This window comes from Fulmarus glacialis, unplaced genomic scaffold, assembly GCF_000690835.1.
Source record: "Fulmarus glacialis isolate BGI_N327 unplaced genomic scaffold, ASM69083v1 scaffold30630, whole genome shotgun sequence".
NCBI lineage: Eukaryota > Metazoa > Chordata > Aves > Procellariiformes > Procellariidae > Fulmarus > Fulmarus glacialis.
Genome location: NW_009187699.1, coordinates 13,066 through 33,764, shown reverse-complemented (window position 1 = coordinate 33,764; position 20,699 = coordinate 13,066). Strand labels below are relative to the sequence as shown.

The 20,699-nt window shown below is 51.6% G+C and overlaps 1 protein-coding gene across 2 annotated transcripts in view; it reads left to right on the top strand.

The window, feature by feature from the left end:
* Positions 1-19,868, top strand: part of ACSS2 (acyl-CoA synthetase short-chain family member 2) — a 31,876-nt gene extending 12,008 nt beyond the window's left edge. The window contains exons 2-18 of one of the 2 annotated variants that reach the window (XM_009576073.1): positions 5,998-6,089; positions 6,635-6,738; positions 7,036-7,108; positions 7,919-7,994; positions 9,443-9,557; positions 11,128-11,166; positions 13,038-13,175; positions 13,420-13,590; positions 14,467-14,600; positions 15,169-15,301; positions 15,748-15,804; positions 16,121-16,201; positions 16,649-16,757; positions 16,904-16,972; positions 18,247-18,423; positions 19,208-19,282; positions 19,493-19,868. In XM_009576073.1, the coding sequence (XP_009574368.1) occupies positions 5,998-6,089; positions 6,635-6,738; positions 7,036-7,108; positions 7,919-7,994; positions 9,443-9,557; positions 11,128-11,166; positions 13,038-13,175; positions 13,420-13,590; positions 14,467-14,600; positions 15,169-15,301; positions 15,748-15,804; positions 16,121-16,201; positions 16,649-16,757; positions 16,904-16,972; positions 18,247-18,423; positions 19,208-19,282; positions 19,493-19,620 (1,771 nt within the window). In that variant the 3' untranslated portion in view covers positions 19,621-19,868. The remainder of the gene's footprint in view (positions 1-5,997; positions 6,090-6,634; positions 6,739-7,035; positions 7,109-7,918; positions 7,995-9,442; positions 9,558-11,127; positions 11,167-13,037; positions 13,176-13,419; positions 13,591-14,466; positions 14,601-15,168; positions 15,302-15,747; positions 15,805-16,120; positions 16,202-16,648; positions 16,758-16,903; positions 16,973-18,246; positions 18,424-19,207; positions 19,283-19,492) is intronic. The other variant, XM_009576080.1, reaches the window with a different exon arrangement.
* The last annotated feature ends 831 nt before the right edge of the window (positions 19,869-20,699 follow it).

Here is a 20,699-nt window from a genome sequence, read left to right as displayed (position 1 = left end):
TGCCGTTCCCCACTGTGCAAATTCTCCCTGTGACATTGCATCATCTGAAAAAGGGTCCTTTCCCTCTCCCACCACCGTTTTCAAACTGGGAGTCCCTGTTTCTTTAAGGGTGCTTTCCACGAGCTAAAAAGCAGAGCCTTTTTCCTGCATTAGGACAAACTGCTCTGTGGGCTGCCATTGTCTCTCTACCGGTCAGGGAATGAAACCTGGTAGCTTTGAGGTGGTTTGCTTTGCTTTGAAAACTTACCTTCCAGGTGCCCCACACCTCAGCTGTGCTTGGTAGCTTTGGGTCAGTGCTTTTATTTGAGGGTGATGTGATCGCAGGGGCTTAGAGGAGAAACTTAAATGATCTTCAGCCCCTTTGGTCCTCAGTGGGAGTGTTTACAAGGGTCAGAAGGGCACTGGCTTTGTGCCCTAGTTTGCTTTGGTCTGTGATTTTTCTGTTTCTGACTGCCTGCAGATCTGCAGATGGTCTGGCAGATCTTGAAAACCTGTAACACTTCACTTGCTTGGCTTTATCTCATCATTTTCTCCTGTATACCAGCTTCTTTTAGTGGCGTTTATAACCTTTGCAAAGCACAATTATCATTGGCAATTACCTTGAAAATCATAACTCCCACTGATACAACCTGTGCTTCCTGCTGCTCCGTGCAAGTGCTGAGGCAGCGCTGCACAGGGAAGTTGTATTCATCTGTTACTCAAACAGATAATGCAAATAGTTGTTACTGAGAAATCTCGTGAAAGAGAGAAACCAAACAGCATTGCTGATTCATTTTCGGGTCAGCTTTGCTTGATCTGTTTGGGTGCTCTAGGAAGCGTGCATCCTCTTGGCCAGTGAGCTGTAGCAGATTAAGAAGTTACAACCCTTCCCTACTGCTTGTTATCCTACAGCTGAGATGGGCTCAACTTGCTTGGATGGGCAACATAAGGCTCGCTTGGTTACGTGATGGGTGGTTGAAGCAGACTAGTGCTTTGAAAAGTCCTGTAGTCAGCCCTGAGGCTTGGTGGAGCACAGTAACTTCTTAACCCGCTTTGGTGCAAATACCCACAAGCGCATCTGGCCACAGCTTCCCTCTCCCACACTGCTGCTCCGCATCCATGACTGCTCCACAGGATCAATGCTCGAGTTAACGTGGCTCTCAAGAAATCCTTGCCTGCTCCTGCAAACCATTTTCCCTATTGCACAATTTATGTGCAGCACTAAATCTTCTGCTTAGCCGATGTGGTCATTTGTGCAGGGAAGGTTAGCCTTGATTTAGCTACATAGGCACCAGGTCAAATAGGTGCGCAGCTCTGCATCTCCAAGGTCAAACCCCCGGCTGAGCAGACAGTCAGTCCGTGATCCTCCTGTGAATGTGGTTTTGCGACAGAGGTGGTAAGTGTTCAGGTTTCCCACCTGAAGTTTTCTTCCTCCCCTGACCGGGGTGACTTCTCCATGTGATCGTTTCCCGCTGAGATGCTGGTAGGGCCACCAGAGGTGTGTGCCGTGGGGCTTGTGTGCGTCATTGTGCCCGCTCAGAAGCGGAGAGCCTGTTATTTTAACTGCTGGCAGAAGGGAGCAGTATGATAAGTGCTCTGCAGAGCCTGTGCTTCCTCTAATATGTTGACAGGGACCTATTTTGTGCAGACCTTGGCACCACTGTCCTGCACACCGCTGTGGTGATGGTCCCTGAAGCCCTTGAGCTATCTGGTCCTGGCAATGAATGGCTGTAGGCAGCTAAAAAGCTATCATCTTTGCATGAAACCTGACTTTTTCAACACAGGACCGAATTCTGGGAGAAAGCCTGCCTTGGAAGGTCCCCAGTTGTGCATCTGTGTGTTTAGTTTGAAGGACTTGCATTTACTTAGTCGATGGGTGGTTCAGCTGAGACCATATGGCCAAAAAATGCCTTTCTCCAGTCTGAGTGTGCACACAACGTGCAGTATGTAAAACATGGGTTTCTCAAGTGCTAAAAAACTCAGATACATTTTGCTGTGACCCAGATGATACTGTAAAATTTTGGATTACTAGTTGCTAAATGCAGGACTCTGAGGGAGATTGGAAAAACGTCAGGCTCAAACTGTGTTTCGCCATGTATTTTATCTAATGATGTATCTGGGAAGTTTGGGGAGCTGAAAATTGCCTTTTCCTTTCAGAAGAAGGCTTGCTATTAGATCAAAGATCGCACACTAGCAATTGCAGCAGTACCGCTGCCAACTATTTTCATCACCAGTTCTTAAAGAATTTTATTTATTTTTTATTTCTTTTTCAGTTTAATTTGGACAAGCGAGTCCATGTGAGAGGCTCAGGACTGACAGCTCTTGCTTTTATCCAATGGGTGCCAAAGGGAAGATGCTGCTCGCAGAACTTTGCTGCCAGGAATTTACAGGCTCGTTTTTGACGCACAGAGTACTTGGTAGCGTGCGACTGGGCATTCCTTTAAATGCCTCATCTAAAATACATGAATCTCTGGGCTTTTGTACCAGAGAAGAGGACAAAGCAATCTCTGAGTGCTGCTGTAGCCCGCTGAGTGTAGCTGTGGGCACTCCAAACTATTTTCAGATGCGGGGAGACTTAAAGCAATTGCCCGCTCTTGAGAGACTGCTCGGAGGCCTTTGCTGGAGATGCAGTGAAAGGAGGCGTCTTGTCCTGTAGAAACGTGGATGTGACTCATTTCCCATTAAGCACAAGAGTGTCTTAAAATCTGAAGCCTGAGGTTTCCCCTGCTGATGCTAGGGGAGCTCTTTCACAGTCACGTGAATGAATGGAAATTACTTTGAAAGCCCTCTGAAAATCCTTGTAAAAGTTTTAACTTCTCTTTGACTTTGCTCTGTGTTTCTCCCGCGGTGCCCCATGCATGCTGGCTTTGAGGACAAGCCTGGGTGCATTCCCTGGCCTGAATTTCCCTCCCGAAGCCTGGCGAGGAGGAGGACCTGGCGTATTTGAGATGCACTTCTTGTGTGCAAGGAGAGCAGGGATGTTCGAGGGGTGCCTTGCACCCAGGTAGCTCAGGGCAGGGCAGGTCCCTGTCCCTCATGGGTACCATGTGCGGGAGGCGGCGTAGCTCTGCCCGGAGGAGGTATGCAGGGCTGCTTACCCCAGAAGCCACAGTTTGGTATGGCCTGGCTGCCGTGTCCCCTCGGCTGCTAGGCAAGTGTAGGGTGCTCAGTGCAGCCTTTTACATAGGCTCTGTCTCCATCCCACCATCAGCCCATCTTGCGGCAGCAGTGACCACCTCAGCCTGAAGCAAATCAGCGCCTGTGGAGACCTATTTGCAAAGCGGGGCACGGCCAGGCTCTGTTGGAATCTGTTAAGGAGACGCATTAAAAATGCAACCAGTGAAGGCTTAAGGCAGGGAGCTGAGCCTTCCTGGAGCGCGGGATTGCAGGGCTTCTGTTGGAGGACTCCCAAGTTTTGCAAGCAAAGCAGAGCCTTCCTTTCCCTTCTTAGGCAGGTATTGCACCACCAAGTTGATGGGCAAACCTGATTTCCCTGGCACGGGGAATCAACGTGCTTTCTTCTGCGTCTTGGCTAAGTCTGCCGCCAGCCAAAACAGCGCTTCACCTAGGGCGCCCAGCCGAGCCCCCAGATAGCACACACGGCCACGGGCTGCCTGCCTGCCTACCTGCCCTACATGGGAAGACTTCCAGGTGGGACAGCCTGTGCTAGTCTTTCCTCCTAACGTGTTTCTCTCTTAGTAAAGGTTGTAATTAGCTCCTGTGCTGCAGCAGAGCATGGGCAAAGGGATGTCCCTCCTCCCTCCCCTGTTCTGCAGGTTTGTGCTGCGCTGGGGGCTGGGTTGCACAGGGCCTGCCCGCAGTGCTCAGCAGACCCCAGTGCAGAGATCTTCAGGTGAGGGATTGGTGGGCTGAGATAGTCCAGCTTGCATTTGGAAACATTATAATTGTATTTAAGAGATATTTTGTAGCAAGGCTCATTGCTAAGGGGCAGAGCTGCACACGCAGTGATACTGCACATCTGGACCCAAGCAGGTTTGCACAGCGCTAGCCTTGATGTTGCTGCACCTGTGGTGTAGATGCACCAAGGAAAACCTCTGCACAGCGAGGGAAGGCACTCAGCGTGCAGCCAGACACAACAGAAGCAGATGCTCTTCCCTTTGAGCCAGATCAGTTACAGCTGCTCAGTCCAGCACTGAAATCAGCTCTTGGATCTTTGACCCCCAAGTAATAAAATAAAAAACAAAACTCTCTGATGTCCTCATTTCTCTTTACTAGCTGAGAGCCCTGCTGTAATGGACCTCATCTAACAGTTTCACATGTCATTTAGCTCAAAGTGATGCTCTTGATTATGATGAGGAAAGGAGAGAAAACCACTGGGATGCCAGGACTGAGCCACCTGCTCTGGGCACTGGTTCTCATTCCCACGCTTTTCTTTTTCTTTGTATTCTTGTTTCTCTCCTCTTTGCACTTAAAAGGGGCCAAAGTTGCATAAAGGATCAAGCAGGGAATCCCCTTTCAGGAGCCACTGGTGGGAAGATACACTGCCCTGTGCACATCAGTGCAGGTATCGATGGACCCGATTGCTGCAGAGGGCCGTGGAAGCCAGGAGTATAACTAGGTATCAAGAGGGATAAGTCAAGTTTGTAAGCAGCAGATCCATTTTGAATGGGATGATCCAAGTGTAACCACCAGTTCTGAAACCCCTGCCCTACACGGGACTGGAGGCGCAGAGCTTGTATCAGTGGGGCTCTCCCAACTCTTACGCTGTTGCCACCAGGACCGTGTCTGCCATCGGAGCACGTGGTCACTGTTGTGCTGACACAGAATGGCTTAGAATTACATGACAAATGAGGGTGTTTCTTCATGCCTTTCTGCATCACAGGAGCCCTCCTTCTGTTTGTGTTGCTGGGGGAAGGGGGAGCAGTGGTTAGTTTTAGGTAGAATTCAGCACATGTTTTTTGTATGCTCTGGACTGTTTGAGATGTTAAAGTGAGGTTTCTGTTCCCGAGTTAGACAGTCCTATGGGAGGACACGGCATGGAGGTGATTCCTGGCTTCTCCCCAGCACCGGTGGTGTTTTTCATTTGGCTGCACATACTCAAGGGGACACTTTTCCAGGGGGACTACCAGCTGAGAGTGATACCCTTATTCTTTCATGGATCACTAATGTTTCTGTGCTGGCTGCCTTGGGGAGAGACCTGGGAAAGCATCTCCCTCCTTCTCAGGTGTGGGAGACTGCTGCTCTGCTGAGTGTGAAGTCATTTCAAATTCTTCGTTAATCTCCTGATCTGTTGGGAGTGCCACCTCGTTTGCATGGCTGAAGCGTTGTTGTCACATTAAAATTAGCTGGTTTTTACTGTGGTAGCAAACCATTTCCCTGGGGATGTGACATTCCTGTCCCATCTCTGGGTGCAGCTCTTGGCTTTTCTTCCCATTGGTGTGTCTAATGGCAAGGTGCCACTGAACTGGCACCTGAGCTGCAGGAGCCCAGAGCTGGTTCATAGAGGATCACAGAGAGAATAATGCAGAACAGGCATGGCACTGAACAAATATACACGAGTATATTTATATATGACCTTGCAAAACAAGACAGCCCTTGGCATCCCATCCCAATCCATCAGATGGCAGGTATTTAAGGGCTGGGTGACATGCTGCATGACAATGTTGGCCAATGTTTCATGCAGACATATCTGCAGGCATAAGTGCATGTGAGCAAGGGTGCCATGCCATAAACCCCGGCTTGCTCTTGAGCGTGTGCACTCTTAGATTTGGTTCTGTTGGACCCTTCCTGCCTCTCTGAAAGTATCATGTATTTCCACTGCATGCATTCAATTGCTTTCAGGTGTAGTGGTCTACAGAGGGATGAGGACTTTGGACTAAATTTTCCTACTGTTGGAGAACTTTAGTCCAGGATTGGATTTCTGGGGTTTGGTTACTCTGTGGTCGGAAGGGCAGGTGAGGACATGTGTTGTCCAGAGCAGTAAGTACCTCTGAATTTGCAGCGTCACTGTTACCTTGTAATGCTTGTACTGTAACAGATATTACCTTGCTTTTCCAGGGAAGGAAACGAACCTGGGGATTCTGTGAAAATCACATACAGCGAGTTGCTGCACAAAGTCTGTCAGGTTGCCAATGTCCTCCGCAGCCAAGGTACGTGATGACTGAAGCAATAGTAGTGTTGGATACTGGGAAGGGTTTTAGAGATTGGGTCATTTTTTGCATGATTGCCAGTCTGTTGAGTAATTCTGTGCAAAATGCTTCACTTTTCTGTCTGCTTCTATAGTTTTAAAGCAGGGTGGATGCAGATTTGCTCTGCAGCAAACTTTTGGAGATTCGTCTCTGCCTCTGTCTGTGAAAGCTAATCAATACTGGTCATGTCAGCTGTGCAGGGAAGAAATCTGCACTTAAAACTTCCTGCTCTGGGGTTTTCCAGTAGCAGTGGTCAGCGGTTAAATTTCTACCTCCTTCAAGAGCTGTGTCTGATGAGAGCATGGGCTGTTCATTGGAGTCATCTTACAAGAGCCATAGGGCTTGAAAGGCAAAACCCAAGGCTGGTTCAGCTCTAACTCCAGCTGAAGTTTTATTGTGTGCATATAAACGTTGATTTTAAAAGCATGAATTTCTTTCTATATCCTGTTCTTTTGACATGTGATGTGTTCATTTTGACAAATCCCATGTTCATTTTCCCTCCACAGGCGTGAAAAAAGGAGACCGAATTTCCATCTACCTGCCAATGATCCTGGAGCTGGTTGTAGCCATGCTCGCCTGCGCCAGGATTGGAGCTCTGCACTCCATTGTGGTAGGAACAAACCCTTTGCAGTTCTGAGCTATTGGGAGGGAACAGCTCTTGTTTTTGGGAGAGTGAGGGAGAGGAGCTGGAAAGATGGGTGCTGACTGTGGGAGGGATGGAAACTAAATTAAGGTCCTGTTTCCTAGCCCTTTTCTGTATTAACTGTAGAATGAGCTCCTTTAGCTCTCTCCATCAGTGCCTGGTGGTATCGTTTACCATGGGTGAACTGCACAGTTGCTGCTGGGGTTTTTTGGGTTGTTTGGGTTTTTTGTGTCCTTGCTGACTTGGTTTTGTGATCTTTGTCAGTTTGCAGGTTTCTCGGCAGACTCTCTCTGTGAGCGGATTCTCGACTGTGGTTGTTCTCTCCTTATCACAGCAGGTAAAACACGCTTCTGTGCCCCTGAGCCATTACTGTTGCCTGTCTGGAAGCTCTTTATTTGAGAAGCCAAATGCACTTGGAATTGAAAGAGGAAGGAGCAGTGCTTCAGCTGAGCTGCCGCAAGGCGGATGCACTGCTTGTAGCTGTGCTTGAGTACTGTTTTCCACTTTGAACATACAGTGAAGCATCTAAGCAGCCCGCCCACTTTGTCCTGTAAAGCATGATGTCACCAGCTGATAATAACATGTTTCCAAAGGCTTCTCATCCATGTTCCTCTTCAAAATCAGTCAGATGTTTGCAAGATGTATCATTTATGAGGCAGTCCTAATACAAGAATTCCCTCCCTTCCCAACTTCAAGGAAATTTCTGTTGCAACTATCACCTTGTAAAGCAAGGGATCAAGAGAGGGGTAGTGTTTGCATGTAAGCCCGCTGCATTTCCCCAACTGTTTTTTTCCAATAGCGTAAAAAATAGTATTTTTATTAATAGGTCCACGGTATGGAAAGACCCACTAAACTTTGCAATCTGTGTCCTGGCTGCGTTGGATTCTTCCCCACAGAATATTCCCAAGAGACTTGTCGGGTCAAGTTGGAACTCTCCCAGGGAAGGAATTTCACCATTTCTCTTGGCATCTGTTTCTCTAGGCTAAAAGGGCATATTAGGAAACCTTTCCCATCAACTGCCTGTCTGCTTTCTGTCACTCCAGTGCATGAGCTCTGCTCTGCCCTCCTGAAACTGTTTGTTACTTCCAGCTGTCCCAGGCTGCCTTGGCTGTGAAGCCCCTCTAATGTTTTCCTTACCATTTTGCAGATGCCTTTTATCGAGGGGACAAGCTGATCAACTTGAAGCAGATTGCAGATGAAGCCCTCCAGAAATGTAAAGACAAGTAAGTTCGGATTCCCCTGTAAGAAGGGCATTGCTGCCAGAATCTGCTCCTGCACAAATGGAAATGGAAGTTTTCATAGGTGGGCAGACTGCAGAAGGTCAGTCATGAGCTGCACTACATTCATGAGCCTTTCAAAAGTAATACATGCTTTGACTCCCTGATCTTAAAAGTACTTTCTTTTAACTTTCCTCTTGTCTATTCTGACCTGAAGGCCCACATATTGGATGGGGGGGTTTGCTGGAGACAGACCGATCCACCATCATTATGGCCCATGGCAGATCTCCCAGTTCTGCAGCAGCAGCTCTTGGAGTGGGAGGGAATAATGTACCGCCATACCACTTGTGAACAATTGGACACAGTGCTGTGGGGCACGTCAAGATGAGGCTTAAGTCTTGCTCCAAAGCCACTAATTTAACAATAATGAAATAAACCAGAAACGATTCAAGTTTGGGAAATGGCTGTGTAAACAGGAACAGGCACTCCAGTTGACGTGCACCAACATGTGCACAGGATCAGGGCCTGACTGCGCACAAGTATATGGTGAAGCTGCTTTATTTTTTGAAGGATCTTCACTGAGATACTGTAATCCATAAGGAGATAGACAGATCTATCATCAGATTTTATAGAAAGGGAAATAATCATGGCGAAATGACGTTGCCAAGCTTACAGACACAGTGTCTGCGTAGCTGGTATGAGACTGAGTGTGGTCTTGTAAGATATCAAACATGAAAATTTAGGGCAGATAGTCTCCATGTTAGAAATTCAAACTCTTTAAAAGCATTTAAAACTCTAAAACTTGAAAATATAAGTTTATATGCCTGTAAAAGTAGGTACCTAGGAGGACAGAAGTGATCCTGAAGTTGGGAATTAACTGATGGAGACAGTGTGTTGATACCCTGACAGGGCTGAAGGGAGATAAGATCATTTTGTTTGCATTATAGGTAGGCTATGTTGGCCCTCATGAGGGGACAAATGCCCACTCTTTTCCTTGATGTATAATCTGGCTTTGGTATAAGCTTTTGATGTATAATCTTTCCTCCTTCTGAATCAAACAGTTGGTCATGCCTAGGGGTGGGAGCAGCCACCTAATATCTCCTGGGTGCTGTGGGAGGTCTTGTTCATGGTCACAGGCAGACAAATTTGGGATTTGCAAGGAATCTCCCCAGCAGTGACCTGTGAGAGATGCTTGTGGGATCCCCGCTTCCCCCGTAGGAATTGCACCTGATAAATCCCCAGTAAGCTGTGCACAGACCTTTCCTATTCTCCGAGCTCCGTTCCTGTCACTGGTGTCCCTTGGCAATTGGTGGTGTGCATGGCGGCATACACTCTAGCTCAACAAAAGCAGCTCAGGGCCCCTGCCTTTCCTCCAGTGCTGCCTGTATAGCCCATGAAGGGCAGGCTTGGCCCCTGCCTGAACAGCCTGATCTGACAGCTCCTGCCTTTTACAGGGGCTCCCCTTTGAGAAAGTGCATTGTAGTGAAGCACCTGGGGAGGGAAGAGATAGCAGTGGACGGGACATGCAGCAAGTCTCCTCCTCTCAAAAGACTGTGCCAGGATGTACAGGTATGTTACTGGGGGGATGAGAGGGGGGATTTTATTGCTATGGGCCTGAGCCCAGCAAATCAATCAGTGCAAAACCATTGCAGTGCTTCCCTGGATGCTCCTGTTCTCTGATTTCTGTTCCTGTTTTCTCCCCTCCTTGCTGTTGCTGCATTGTGAGTGGTCTGAAAAATGGTTCCTTTGCCTTGCCAAGATCCTCTCCTTGCGGCTTTCTTTAACACCATTGCTAGCTGCCAGCCCGCAGGACCCCTGAGAGCGCAGCGGGGTATGTCTTCCAAAGCCACTAGGACAAGGACAAGATGCCCGTTTTCCTCTGCCCCGTGAAGGACTTCTCCTTCCTAACCCTGTATCTGTCTCCCCTTTTGTGCAAAGACCAATGCCATTCTGCACTGCAGTTGTGACCGTGGAAACAGGAGAGGAAAACCAGGAGATCAGTGCTTGTGGCGTGGGTTCAACACAGCCCCCCAACATGACAACAATCATACGCTGAGAATAGTGCAGTCTCTGTGTAGCTGGCACAGTAACCGTGTCAGCTGTCGGGGCTGGGGCTTTCCCTTGCAACTGAAACCAGATGAAAGGATGTGGGCCAGAGGCATGTGGCGAGATGGGGGTGGAAGGAGGAGAAGGTGTCATGGAGCCGTGGCTGCCTGCTGAGCTCCTGAGGCTGGTGTGCAGTCCTGCTGCGCCCGGCGGCTACCTGCTGCCTTCATCCGCTTAAAAGGCAGATTGCTTTCAACTACCTAACAGCTCCATGTCTTGCAATGGTGTCTTCTGTCCCTATGTGTTTGGAGATTATTTGCATTGGGTTATCCCCAGGCTGCTGCTTGCTCAGAAATGGGTTGTATTTGGGGAGTGCGTTTGAGCTTTGGGCTCTGCTTTCAGAAGGGATGATCTGTGCACATCCCTGGAACAAGAAGTCCAGCAGATTCTGTATCTTTGAGTTAATTTTCCTTGTTCAGCTGTGTTGATTTTATTGGGGTGTTGCTCGGTGTTTGCCAGCCTGGCTGTGTTACGTTGGCCTCCTCTGCCCCTTCTCTTGCAAGGGCAGGGTAGCTGCAAAGGGGTGGGAGAACAGCGGTTGCAGAGAAGCCTGTCCCTGCACTGGTCGCTGTTGGTGAGGTGAGGTTATTGTGCAGAATGTCCCAGGAGAAGGGAGGAGGCTGGAGGGGGTCTCTTACCCTTTGGCTCTTGCTGCTCTACTTGTTCAGACACTTCATTAAAGATTGCTTTCCCTTGTGAGTGCATTTTTACCATGCTGTTGGCTTGCGTAACACTATCGGACGGTCCGTGGGCTGTACGCCGGCTCTGTGCTTCTGCACCCAGCTGGCTGTGTGCAGGGGGTGGCCTCTGTGACCTGCCGCAGAGGCAGTGGGTACCCAGGGAAGGTGATGGAAACGGGCAGGGTTTTGCTCAGAGGGCATCTCCTGGCCCGGCCCCAGATCCGAGCGCTCTCCAGCCTGCCAGGATGGTTTCCCAGCATCCGGGCCTGTGGGCTTCCAGCTCCCTGCCTGTAAAGCCCGGTGTGGAACCTCCGCTTCTTGACTTTCACACCCTCTTTGTGGATTTTTAACAGGAAAAAAAGACTGAGAGCTCACAGAGACTCCATCCCAAGGTATTTACACACAGCACTGCCTTCCTCCTCATGGCACCTCCCCTCTGCTTCTCCCTCCGGCACTCCACCTTCCTAACCGCTCTGACTGCACGGCCACATGTGCCTTCCTAACCGGGTTACCAACAGTTGCATGTTAGTGGTAGATACCACTTGCTGCTTGGCCAGAGCTCCCCACGGTTTTGGGGTGAATGCAGTGCCACCAACTTTGCTGCTGGAAACAAATCTGCATCCACAAAAACCCGAGTCCACGTCAGCGTGCTGACGGGGGGAAATGCAGAACCATTGGGATGCGCTGTCAGCGTTTGGATGACAGTTCATCTCTCTGCCTTTTAAAAGCAGCTCTTGCAATGCACTCCCCTTTGCAGTGAGGCTGGCAGGGATCGCCCGCAGCTTCCCGGCTGCGGCGGTATGCCGCGGGCAGAAAACCTGGAGCTCCAGACCGAACATGCAGACTCTGCCCGCCCCATCCAAGGAGCTGCGGCCTCAGGACCCCATGAGCAAGCAGGCAGAGGCAGGCCTGGCCTCAGGGGCTCGTGCCGTGCCGTGGGTCTGACCTCCTCTGTGGGGCAGTGGAAGCTGGGTGCTAAAATGGAGTTATCCTTGAAGGAGAGATGCAAGAAAGCAACTGTTGGATGGGCTGGTGTGAGCCTACCTTGGGCTTGTTTGACCTGGTGCCTTGCTGGGAGCTTGCTGGTGGGACAGACTTGTGGAAACTGCTTCCCAGGTAAAGCCAGGAGCCCTGGGGATCTGTGAGAGCTTTCCAGGTGGGTTCGGTTATGCTGGGCTGTCAAGCAGCTAGTGTGCCTGCAGGAGCTGTGTGCTGGGCCACGGCGTCCCAGTGCCTCCAAATGGCACATGAACATCTTTAGGGCTGCAGAGAGTCACTGTGTGACCCTGTGCCTGCTCTTCATGTGTCCATGCACCCCAGCTGAGGGAGCTGTGGGGACTGTGCAGGCTGTGCCTGCGCAATGGGCTCTAGCTCTGTGAGAAGATGTGCCCCAGCTGGGAGCTGCAAGGCTCTGGGTCAGCGTGCCTGCCCTCGCAGAGATGTGGAAAGTGGAGGTCTGTGCTGAAGCTGGGGAGTTTTGCCTGCTCAGCTGCCCCCAAGCTCCTCTGAGGAAAGGCGAGAAGGTCAGGCGGAGTTAGGTCTTGCACTGAACTGTGCCATCCCAGCCAGCACAACTCTCAGGGTGACCTCTGCCCATCAGCCACAAGCATTGGTGGCTCTGTTACAGCTCTAGCATCCTCAAGCAAGTCCTTCAGGTGGCCAGTGCTGGGGGGTTCTGTGCTGGAGCAGTCACTTCTTATCAGGGTAATTACCTTAAATTCCAGATAACAGATTTTTTTCGGGTCTGCAGGGCCAGGCAGTGTGAGCCCACCATGTTCCTGTTTGTCTCGGGCCATGCTGCCGTAGGGGGTCCCTGCAAGGTGTGTGGGACTGGCGGGTGTGTGGCTGTGCTAAGTGAGGCTTGCCGCTTTGCTGTTCGACTGCAGCTCGGGGCAGCCCAGCAGGGCAGGAGGAGCCTGTTTGCTGTGAGAGCGCAGAGCAGCTGCTGCTGCAGGCCCTCTCCTGGCTGCTGCTGCTGAGAGGGATTTATCAGCGTTGCCAGGGGTTTGGACAATCTGCTTCAGGTCTTGCAGCCAGACCATGTTTAAAGGTTTTCCTCGTGGCTGTGGGCTGAGAAAAGGAGCTTCTGGAGCGGGAGCCACAACTTTGGTGCGTGGTTTGCAGCAAACAGCTTTGGGGCTGAAGCTGTGCTGTGAACATCTGCCTCAGTGGTCCATGAGGGGGGTGAGGATGGGGCTGCACCCCTTGTTCCCCCCTCTCTTGCTTTTGGGCAGGCCTGTTTCTAATCGTCCGCTTTTCTCAGACCCCCTGGAACCCAGCCATGGACATGTGGTGGCACGAGCTGATGAGCAGTGCCAGCACGGAGTGCGAGCCTGAGTGGTGCGACTCGGAGGACGAACTCTTCATCCTCTACACAAGCGGCTCAACTGGGAAACCCAAGGTATGCTTCCCACCTTACCGCCCACAGGGCTGGGCTGAACTGCAGTAAGACCTCAGCTGTGGGAACTGGTGAGGGTCACGTTGGGAGGCCCCAGTAAGAACAGGAGCCATGGAGGTCTTGGGAAAGGGGCTGTGCTGGTCATTCCTGGTCAGCTGCTGTTCAAGCTCAGTGGATTGGTGAGGCCTGGGAGGGTGAGGGCCATGGTGGGAGCTTGCCCTGACGGTTGCGTGCCTTCTCCTTGTAGGGTGTGCTGCATACGGTGGGTGGATACATGCTTTTTGCTGCCACCTCATTTAAATATGTGTTTGATTACCAACCTGAGGATGTCTACTGGTGCACAGCTGACATTGGATGGATAACGGGCCATTCCTACCTCACTTACGGACCCTTGGCAAACGGGGCAACTAGTGTGTTAGTAAGTGCTGGATGGCAGCTGGGTGCTTTTACTCCAAGAAAGTGGAGATCGTGGTGCTGAGCTGCATCTCTGCATTGCTCTCTGATGAGTGTGCTTCTCACTTGCATGCAGTGCCCTGGGCTCTGCGAGGAAGGGTGGCAGTCCCCAAGGAGGGTATGGGTGACTGCTTGGTGGCAGACAGGGGGGCTAGTTTGTGTGTGGCTTTTGGGTGCTTAATTTTTCAAATGCTCCCCTGTTTCTTCCCTTAGAAGTACAAGCCTTGTGTACCGGGGGAGCCAGGGCTGCTGCGGGGTAATGCGAAAGCTGGATCAGGAGCAGGGAGTGATGTTTTCACTGCTGATGCTGATTTGACAACCTGCATTTAACTCCTGTGCCTGTATCTCCCTTGGCAGTGTACGGCTGTAACTTGTATACAGATCAGGGAGCCAGAGGCCAGTGTCCAAGATTCCCTGGGAAAATGCAAGCAGGAAAATCAGTGTCACATTGGGGGAGTCCTTTTTGGGGTTCTTGGTACTTTTGGTTGTGGTTCTGTCACTATGTTTGGACCACTTGCCCTTTACCATGTGGGCAGGGTCACTTGGGCTGGTGGCAGTGTGTCACTGTGGTAGCCACCCAAGTGCCTGTGCTGCTAGGGTATTTCGGGGGACATTTGCTAGGACACCTGCGGTGGGGTGATGCCAAATCCATCCCAAGGAAGCAGTAAAAGAGGTTCCTGGCCTGGGCTGGTTTCACTGCGTGGTGCCCCTGACATTCCTATAAGGACATGCTAGGGTCCAGCTGCTATTCCCTGTTGCTCTCGGCTCCTCCTGCTTGGGAAAGCACTGCAGGTTAGTAGCAGTAAGGGACGGCTGTGTCACTGACCTGTTTCCTGCTCAGTTTGAAGGTGTCCCCACCTACCCAGATGTCGGGCGAATGTGGAGCATCATTGACAAGTACAAGGTGACCAAGTTCTACACAGCACCCACAGCCATCCGGCTGCTGATGAAGCATGGGGAGGAGCCCGTCAAAAAGTGAGTGCCAGTCCCTGGTGGCATGGGGATCCCTGGCTGTGGCACAGCCAGAGGCTCCCAATGGGGGACCAGGGGCCCCAGCTTCCTTGCTGAGCAGCAGCTTCCCCAGTGTGTTTTCTGAACAAACCAGGATCTTCTGCCTTCTGCACAGCAATAGGCAGGCCATGTTCCTGCACTCCCAGCACTAACTTCATTATGGCACTTCTGAGCACTCCCCTTTCGCCGTAAGCTTGCAGCTAAGCTCAGAGATTGCAGGTTCTCCCTGCTCCTGTGACCCAAAGCTCACAGAGGTGTGCTGGGCAGAGAGCCCCTCTGTGTGCTGCTCCTTGGCCCAAGGAGGGGAAGGAGCAGAGCCAAGTGGGAGCTTGGAGTGGGAGACACCAAAATCACAGAGGTCTCCTTTCTTTCCCTGTGGAAGAGGGCTGAGAAGGGTCTGAACCATGCCTGGAAAGCTCCAGTGTACACTTCGGGTAGCCCAGGGGTTCCTGCAGGCTCTGCTGTGCAGCAGGCTCATGGCTGCTGCTCTCCATGGCCTGCTGAGCCCCTGCCAGCCCCCTCCTCTCTGCAGGCACAGCAGGAAGTCTCTGAAGGTGCTGGGGAGCGTCGGCGAGCCCATCAACCCTGAAGCCTGGCTGTGGTACTACCACGTAGTGGGAGAAGAAAGGTGTCCCATTGTGGACACGTTCTGGCAGACAGAGACAGTGAGTCCTTGCCTGGGTGTCCCTGGGACCTCTCTTTTTTTGGTGTCTTTGCAGGTTTACCGTAGTGTTTCTTTGGTTCTATGTGGAGTAGTTGTTTTGCTTGCCCAGGAGACTCTGGTGTGGCCTGCAAGTGTTGGTTCCCCTTCTCCTCGTTCTTCTGGACCTCAAACAGGATCCAAGGGGAGACCTTCCTCTCCAAAGGGTCCCTGCCAAGGTCTGCTCTGGACCCTGCTGTCCTCCCCCTCTTTGTCTCCCCAGCAGCTCCAAAGCTTCATGCCCAAACACAAGCTGCCTGTCCCCTGCCGTATCCTTCCCAAGGCCCTGTCTCCACAACTGCCCCGAGCAGCCTGCCTCTGACTGGGATGCGATGTGACCAGAGCCGATGCATACAGCTGTGGGATGGGCTGGCATGGCCCAAAATGACTTGCTTTTGCCTCTCTTCGCAGGGTGGCCACATGCTGACACCCCTCCCTGCCGCCACTCCCATGAAGCCAGGCTCTGCAGTGAGTACTTCTGTTCTCCTCCCCATGGGCAGGGAGGGCTCCCCAGGGGCAAGGCACTGCAGCCGCAGCTGGCACTGTCTGTACCATGGCCTGCTGGTTACCAGCCTGCCAGGGTGGTCGTGGGACGGTGATGCATGCAAGGAGGTGGCCACCACCCAAAATCGCAGGCCTGGCCCTGTGCAGCTGTGCTCACGGGCCCCATGTGCCACAGCTTCTCCAAAGCTGCCCTTGCTCTGCCTCCCACTCCCTCTGGTTCACGAGGTTTTAATGCGTGGGCTCACCTCCATGTCTCCTTGCTCTCTGGTCCCCATGGCAGACGTTCCCCTTCTTCGGTGTGGTCCCTGCCATCTTGAACGAGTCGGGGGAAGAGCTGGAAGGAGAAGCAGAAGGCTACCTGGTAAAGAAGGGCTGATCTTCCCCACCCGCCCCTTGTCCGTTCCCCGTGAGCTCTGGGACCTTCCTGGTAGCATACACACATCTCCGCTTACTCTGGGTCCACACAAGGGACCCCCTTGGGTGGTAGGAACTCCCTTCACTGCTGTAACTCTCTGGGAGCTTTATGCTATAAACAAACTGTTCAACTGATCGTTAAATGCACTTGCACACATGGGCAAGCCAGGAGGATGGGAAGAACTTTTCAGCCAAGCTCCTTCCCCCATGCCAAGCCTGGCGAGACTTTCCTAGTATATCAGCACTGGGCAGCAAGTGTCTGAGTGTCATCACTCGTGGCTGCCTCTCTAGCATCTCTGTCACCGCATGCAAAGACTGCATGCGCCTCTATGGCTGTGGTGCGAAGCCTGGGTTATTGCTCTCACTGACTCAGGTGTGCATTTTTCACCATCAGGTATTTAAGCAGCCCTGGCCAGGAATAATGCGCACGCTGTATGGGAACCACCAGCAATTTGAAACCACGTACTTCAAGAAGTTCCCTGGGTACTATGTGACAGGCGATGGTAAGGTTGTCGGGGGAGTGTGTGCTGGTTGCAGAGGCCTGGGGAGAGCAATTTAAATATTGCCATGTCCTGGCCTCAGAATCCCTTATCAGTTGCTCCGAGGGCTGGCACTGCTTCCTCACACTGTCAATTCTGGCTATTTTTAGGTTGCAGGAGAGATAAAGATGGTTATTACTGGATCACAGGGCGAATTGATGACATGTTGAATGTTTCTGGTAAGAACAAGTTTTGTCTTCAGTGGGGACCAATGTCCTTTCTGACACTAGTTGAGAGACACTTTGCTTTATGGGGGACACTTCTGCATCCATTTCTGACAGTAGTTAAAAAGCCACCTTGCTTTATGGGGGATGGTTCTGCATCCGTGACTCTGCCCAGCAGCCTGTCCTCAAAGTGGATCTATTTGCTGGGTCGGGGTTATTTCCAACACAGACAAGTCTGTGACTTGGTGACTTTCTGCATCATTTTCTCTGGAGACAAAGCACTGGAGGGAAGGAACGTTCTGTAACCTCTTAGAGGAGGTCTTTAACCAGCCAAGGTGCCTCTGTGCTGAAGGATTTAGGGCCACAGGGAATCACAGAGGTTGGGCAGGACCACGTGGTCCCTAATCCAACCTGCTGCTCCATGTAGGGCTAACCTCGAAGCTGGATCCAGCTGCTCAGAGCTGTGTCTGCAGAGGTGGAGATTCTTCCACCTCTCTTGACTGAGTCTTTGAGATTAAGCTGCTTCTCAGCCCCTCATTTTCCATATACTGCATTTAATAGCTCCCTCCTTCCCTTCCTGGAGGCTGTAGCCTTCAGGTATTTACTGCTGGCTGTGAGATGCTGTTGTACTTATCCCTGGATCAAACTAGATCTTTTCATCTGACCAGCAGTGCTTGATCCTCCACCAACTGATCATTCTGGGAGTTGACCACCTTCCTGTGCTTTTCTGTGACAGCAGTCCCAGGGTGGAATGTCAGAGCTCAGATACAGGAGCAGAGGTGTACAGGAGCGAGTTGTGCCCCTGCCCCGAGACGTGGAGCGTTGTTTCATCTCCCCACAGTGATGAGCTGGAGCAGTGCATGGCAGGGCTGGTTCCTGGGCTCTGCAGATCCAACCTCCTCTGCACCTTCCAGCTGACCCTGTGGGCAGGTCTCCTCTTACCAAATCCAGCTCCTCCTCAGCCTCTGCTTTGTTTAATCCCATGTCTGTGAACAGTTCATGATCTCTTAAAGAAAGAAGCCTAAAGGTGGGAGGGAGAACAGCCAGGGGAGGTGGCCTGGCTCTGCAGGTGAGCAATACCTGGCAGCCTTCAGGCAGCCCAGCCCCTGCACTGCTGAAACGAGTTTCTCTCTCCAACTGTTGTCTTTTCTCAAGCAAATGAAATCAGTGCTCTCAAACCTATAGTTAGGGCCTTTTACACCTGCAGACCTCTTCCTCCCAGCTGCTGGGAGGCTGCAGGACCCCAGCTCCGTGCGGGTCTGTAAAGCACTGCCTCTCCTTGCTTCCAGGCCACTTGCTGAGCACCGCAGAGGTGGAGTCAGCCTTACTCGAGCATGCTGCCATTGCAGAGGCCGCGGTGGTCAGCCATCCACACCCCCTGAAAGGCGAGTGCCTCTACTGCTTTGTGACCTTGAGAGATGGCCACGAGTTCACCAAGAACCTGACGGATGAGCTGAAAAAACAAGGTAGCAACAGCCAGATATTTGGGAGGTTACGTGGCAGGGAGAGGGAGGGCAGTGCTGGGCAGGTGATGGAGGGGTTAAGGGCTTGGGTGCTTGAAAAAGGGTGCATGTAGTCTGGGGAATGCAGCGTGGACAACTGCGACAAGGTGCCCCCTCTGATTAGAGAGCACGGCTGGTGAAGACTAAAATTAGTTCTCCTGGCCTTTGGCTGCTCATGTGATGCCATCTCTACCTCTGGGGAGTTGGCAGCCGCGTGAAGGAGTGGGGTACCCGACAGGCTTTCATTTGCAGCAGTGCTCTCCTGCGTGGGCACGGCTCCCACAGCTCTCCCTGGCAGATTCTCACTTGCTGTGAGGATTGTTCGGTTGCTTTGGGGTAGTGCTCTAGGTGTTTGTGCTCTGGTCTTAAGGGAGCTCTTTCATTGCCACAACAGACTGCAGCATTTAATACATGAAATGGACCCATGGCAGTTTCTCTGTTGTAGGAATCCAACACTGAATCAGTCCTTGCTCTATCAAAATGGTATCAGTGATTGGTGTAGCCATTTTAGAGGTCTCTTGAAGCTGGAGAGAATGAAAAAATGAGTGCTCTTGCCTTTGGGAAGATGTGCCTATAGCCCCGTTGGCATTGCAGGTCTTTCTGCCCCCTCCCACAGGAGGCTCGGGTGCAGCCGCCCTACCACCTTCCCCGGCAGCTGGGCTCTGCATGTCTTAACCTGGTCATCCTGCCTGAAAAGGATGTGTGCGCTATCTCCTAGTACCTACAATGAAAATCTTTTTTTTTGCAGTCAGAGAAAAAATTGGACCGATAGCAACGCCTGATTACATCCAGTATGCCCCTAGCCTGCCCAAAACCCGCTCAGGTAAGGGGCCCAGTGACAGTGCTGGGGAGGACTGAGTAGTTCTGCCAGTGGAAGGAAACCGGCCCTACATTGCTTGTCCGGGGCCACTCAAATTCAGGGGGGAGCAACTTCAGGGCAAGCAGGATACCCCAGGTCTGGGCACTCCCCACTCCTGCTAAGGATGCTGAAGAGATCCTGACTCCTGCTTTCCTTTCATGGCTGCCGTTACAGGAAAGATTACCAGACGGATATTAAGGAAGATTGCCAAAAATGACCAAGATCTGGGTGACATCTCCACCTTGGCAAACCCGGGCATCATAAAACATCTTTTCAGCAGCAGATGTGACACTAAACAGTAGCAGCATGACCTGTCCCTGCTGAGCAGAACTGTAGCAGCAGCACTGTCCTGATGAGCAGGTCCCTTGAATAACTGCTGTCTGCCCTGGGAACGAAACCTTCACCTGTTGAATTGAATGTACAAACATTACGAACGAGGGAAAGGCTGGCTCAGGAGAGGCCATGTCTCGCTAGTGTGTCCATGCCTTGGAGAAGTGTGGGCATCATGTTCCAGATGGGTATTGCACATCTGAGGTTCAGCCTCGTGCACAGAGGGACCCGTCCTCCTCCCTTTTGAGCACCTCGTTCTTGATGTTTAATTTTTTTTTTTTTTTGGGGTGTGGGGGGGTGGGTGTTAATTAACTTTATGTAATTGAGGGGCTCTGGCACTCTGTGCACAGTGGGGAGGAACTTCAGGGGTTGGAGGGGAAGTGGTGCCAGAGTTACTCAATGCAGGCAGGCAAGGGAGGTGCATCGGCTGCTGCCCACAGCCCAGCTAAGCTTCCTTTTCTACTTGGAGCGCTGCAAGCTGCGGGAGAACTTAAAAACACTCTCACATCATAACTGTATAGCTGAGTTTTGTCTTGCATCCACTGTCCAAGCCTGTTGCTAGCAGAGGTCCCCTAGCCTGAAAGGGGGTGGGGCAACAGAGCTCTGTGCTTTAAACAGGTTTTTTTAGAGCAGCTTGGTACCATGGTGCCAGCTGGTGCGTTTTTCCCAATCCAGGGTCCTTCACTGGCCACGGACACGATAGGGAGCCACGTATGGTCTGGGAGGAAAGGTCTTGGTCTGACATGCTCCATAGTGCACCACTTCCACCTTGCTCTGCTGCCGCCAGCTCACAGCTGGACTCAGAGGCCGCGCAGCTGGATGCTCCGTTTGCATCCTGGGGTAGGAGTGGGTGCTGTTGATACCAAAGGATGGAGGGGAAACAAAGCCATGCAGAGACACCTTTCCCATTGCAGGCAAACCAGGTGCTGGGTTATAGCGCACCACAACCATTGCTACAGCAAAGAAACCAAGGCAGGCAGGGCTGTGTTAGTCCTAGATGTTTTCTCACTGGGGGAAAAGAACAGTGGAAGATGTTTAAAGTTAGCTTTTG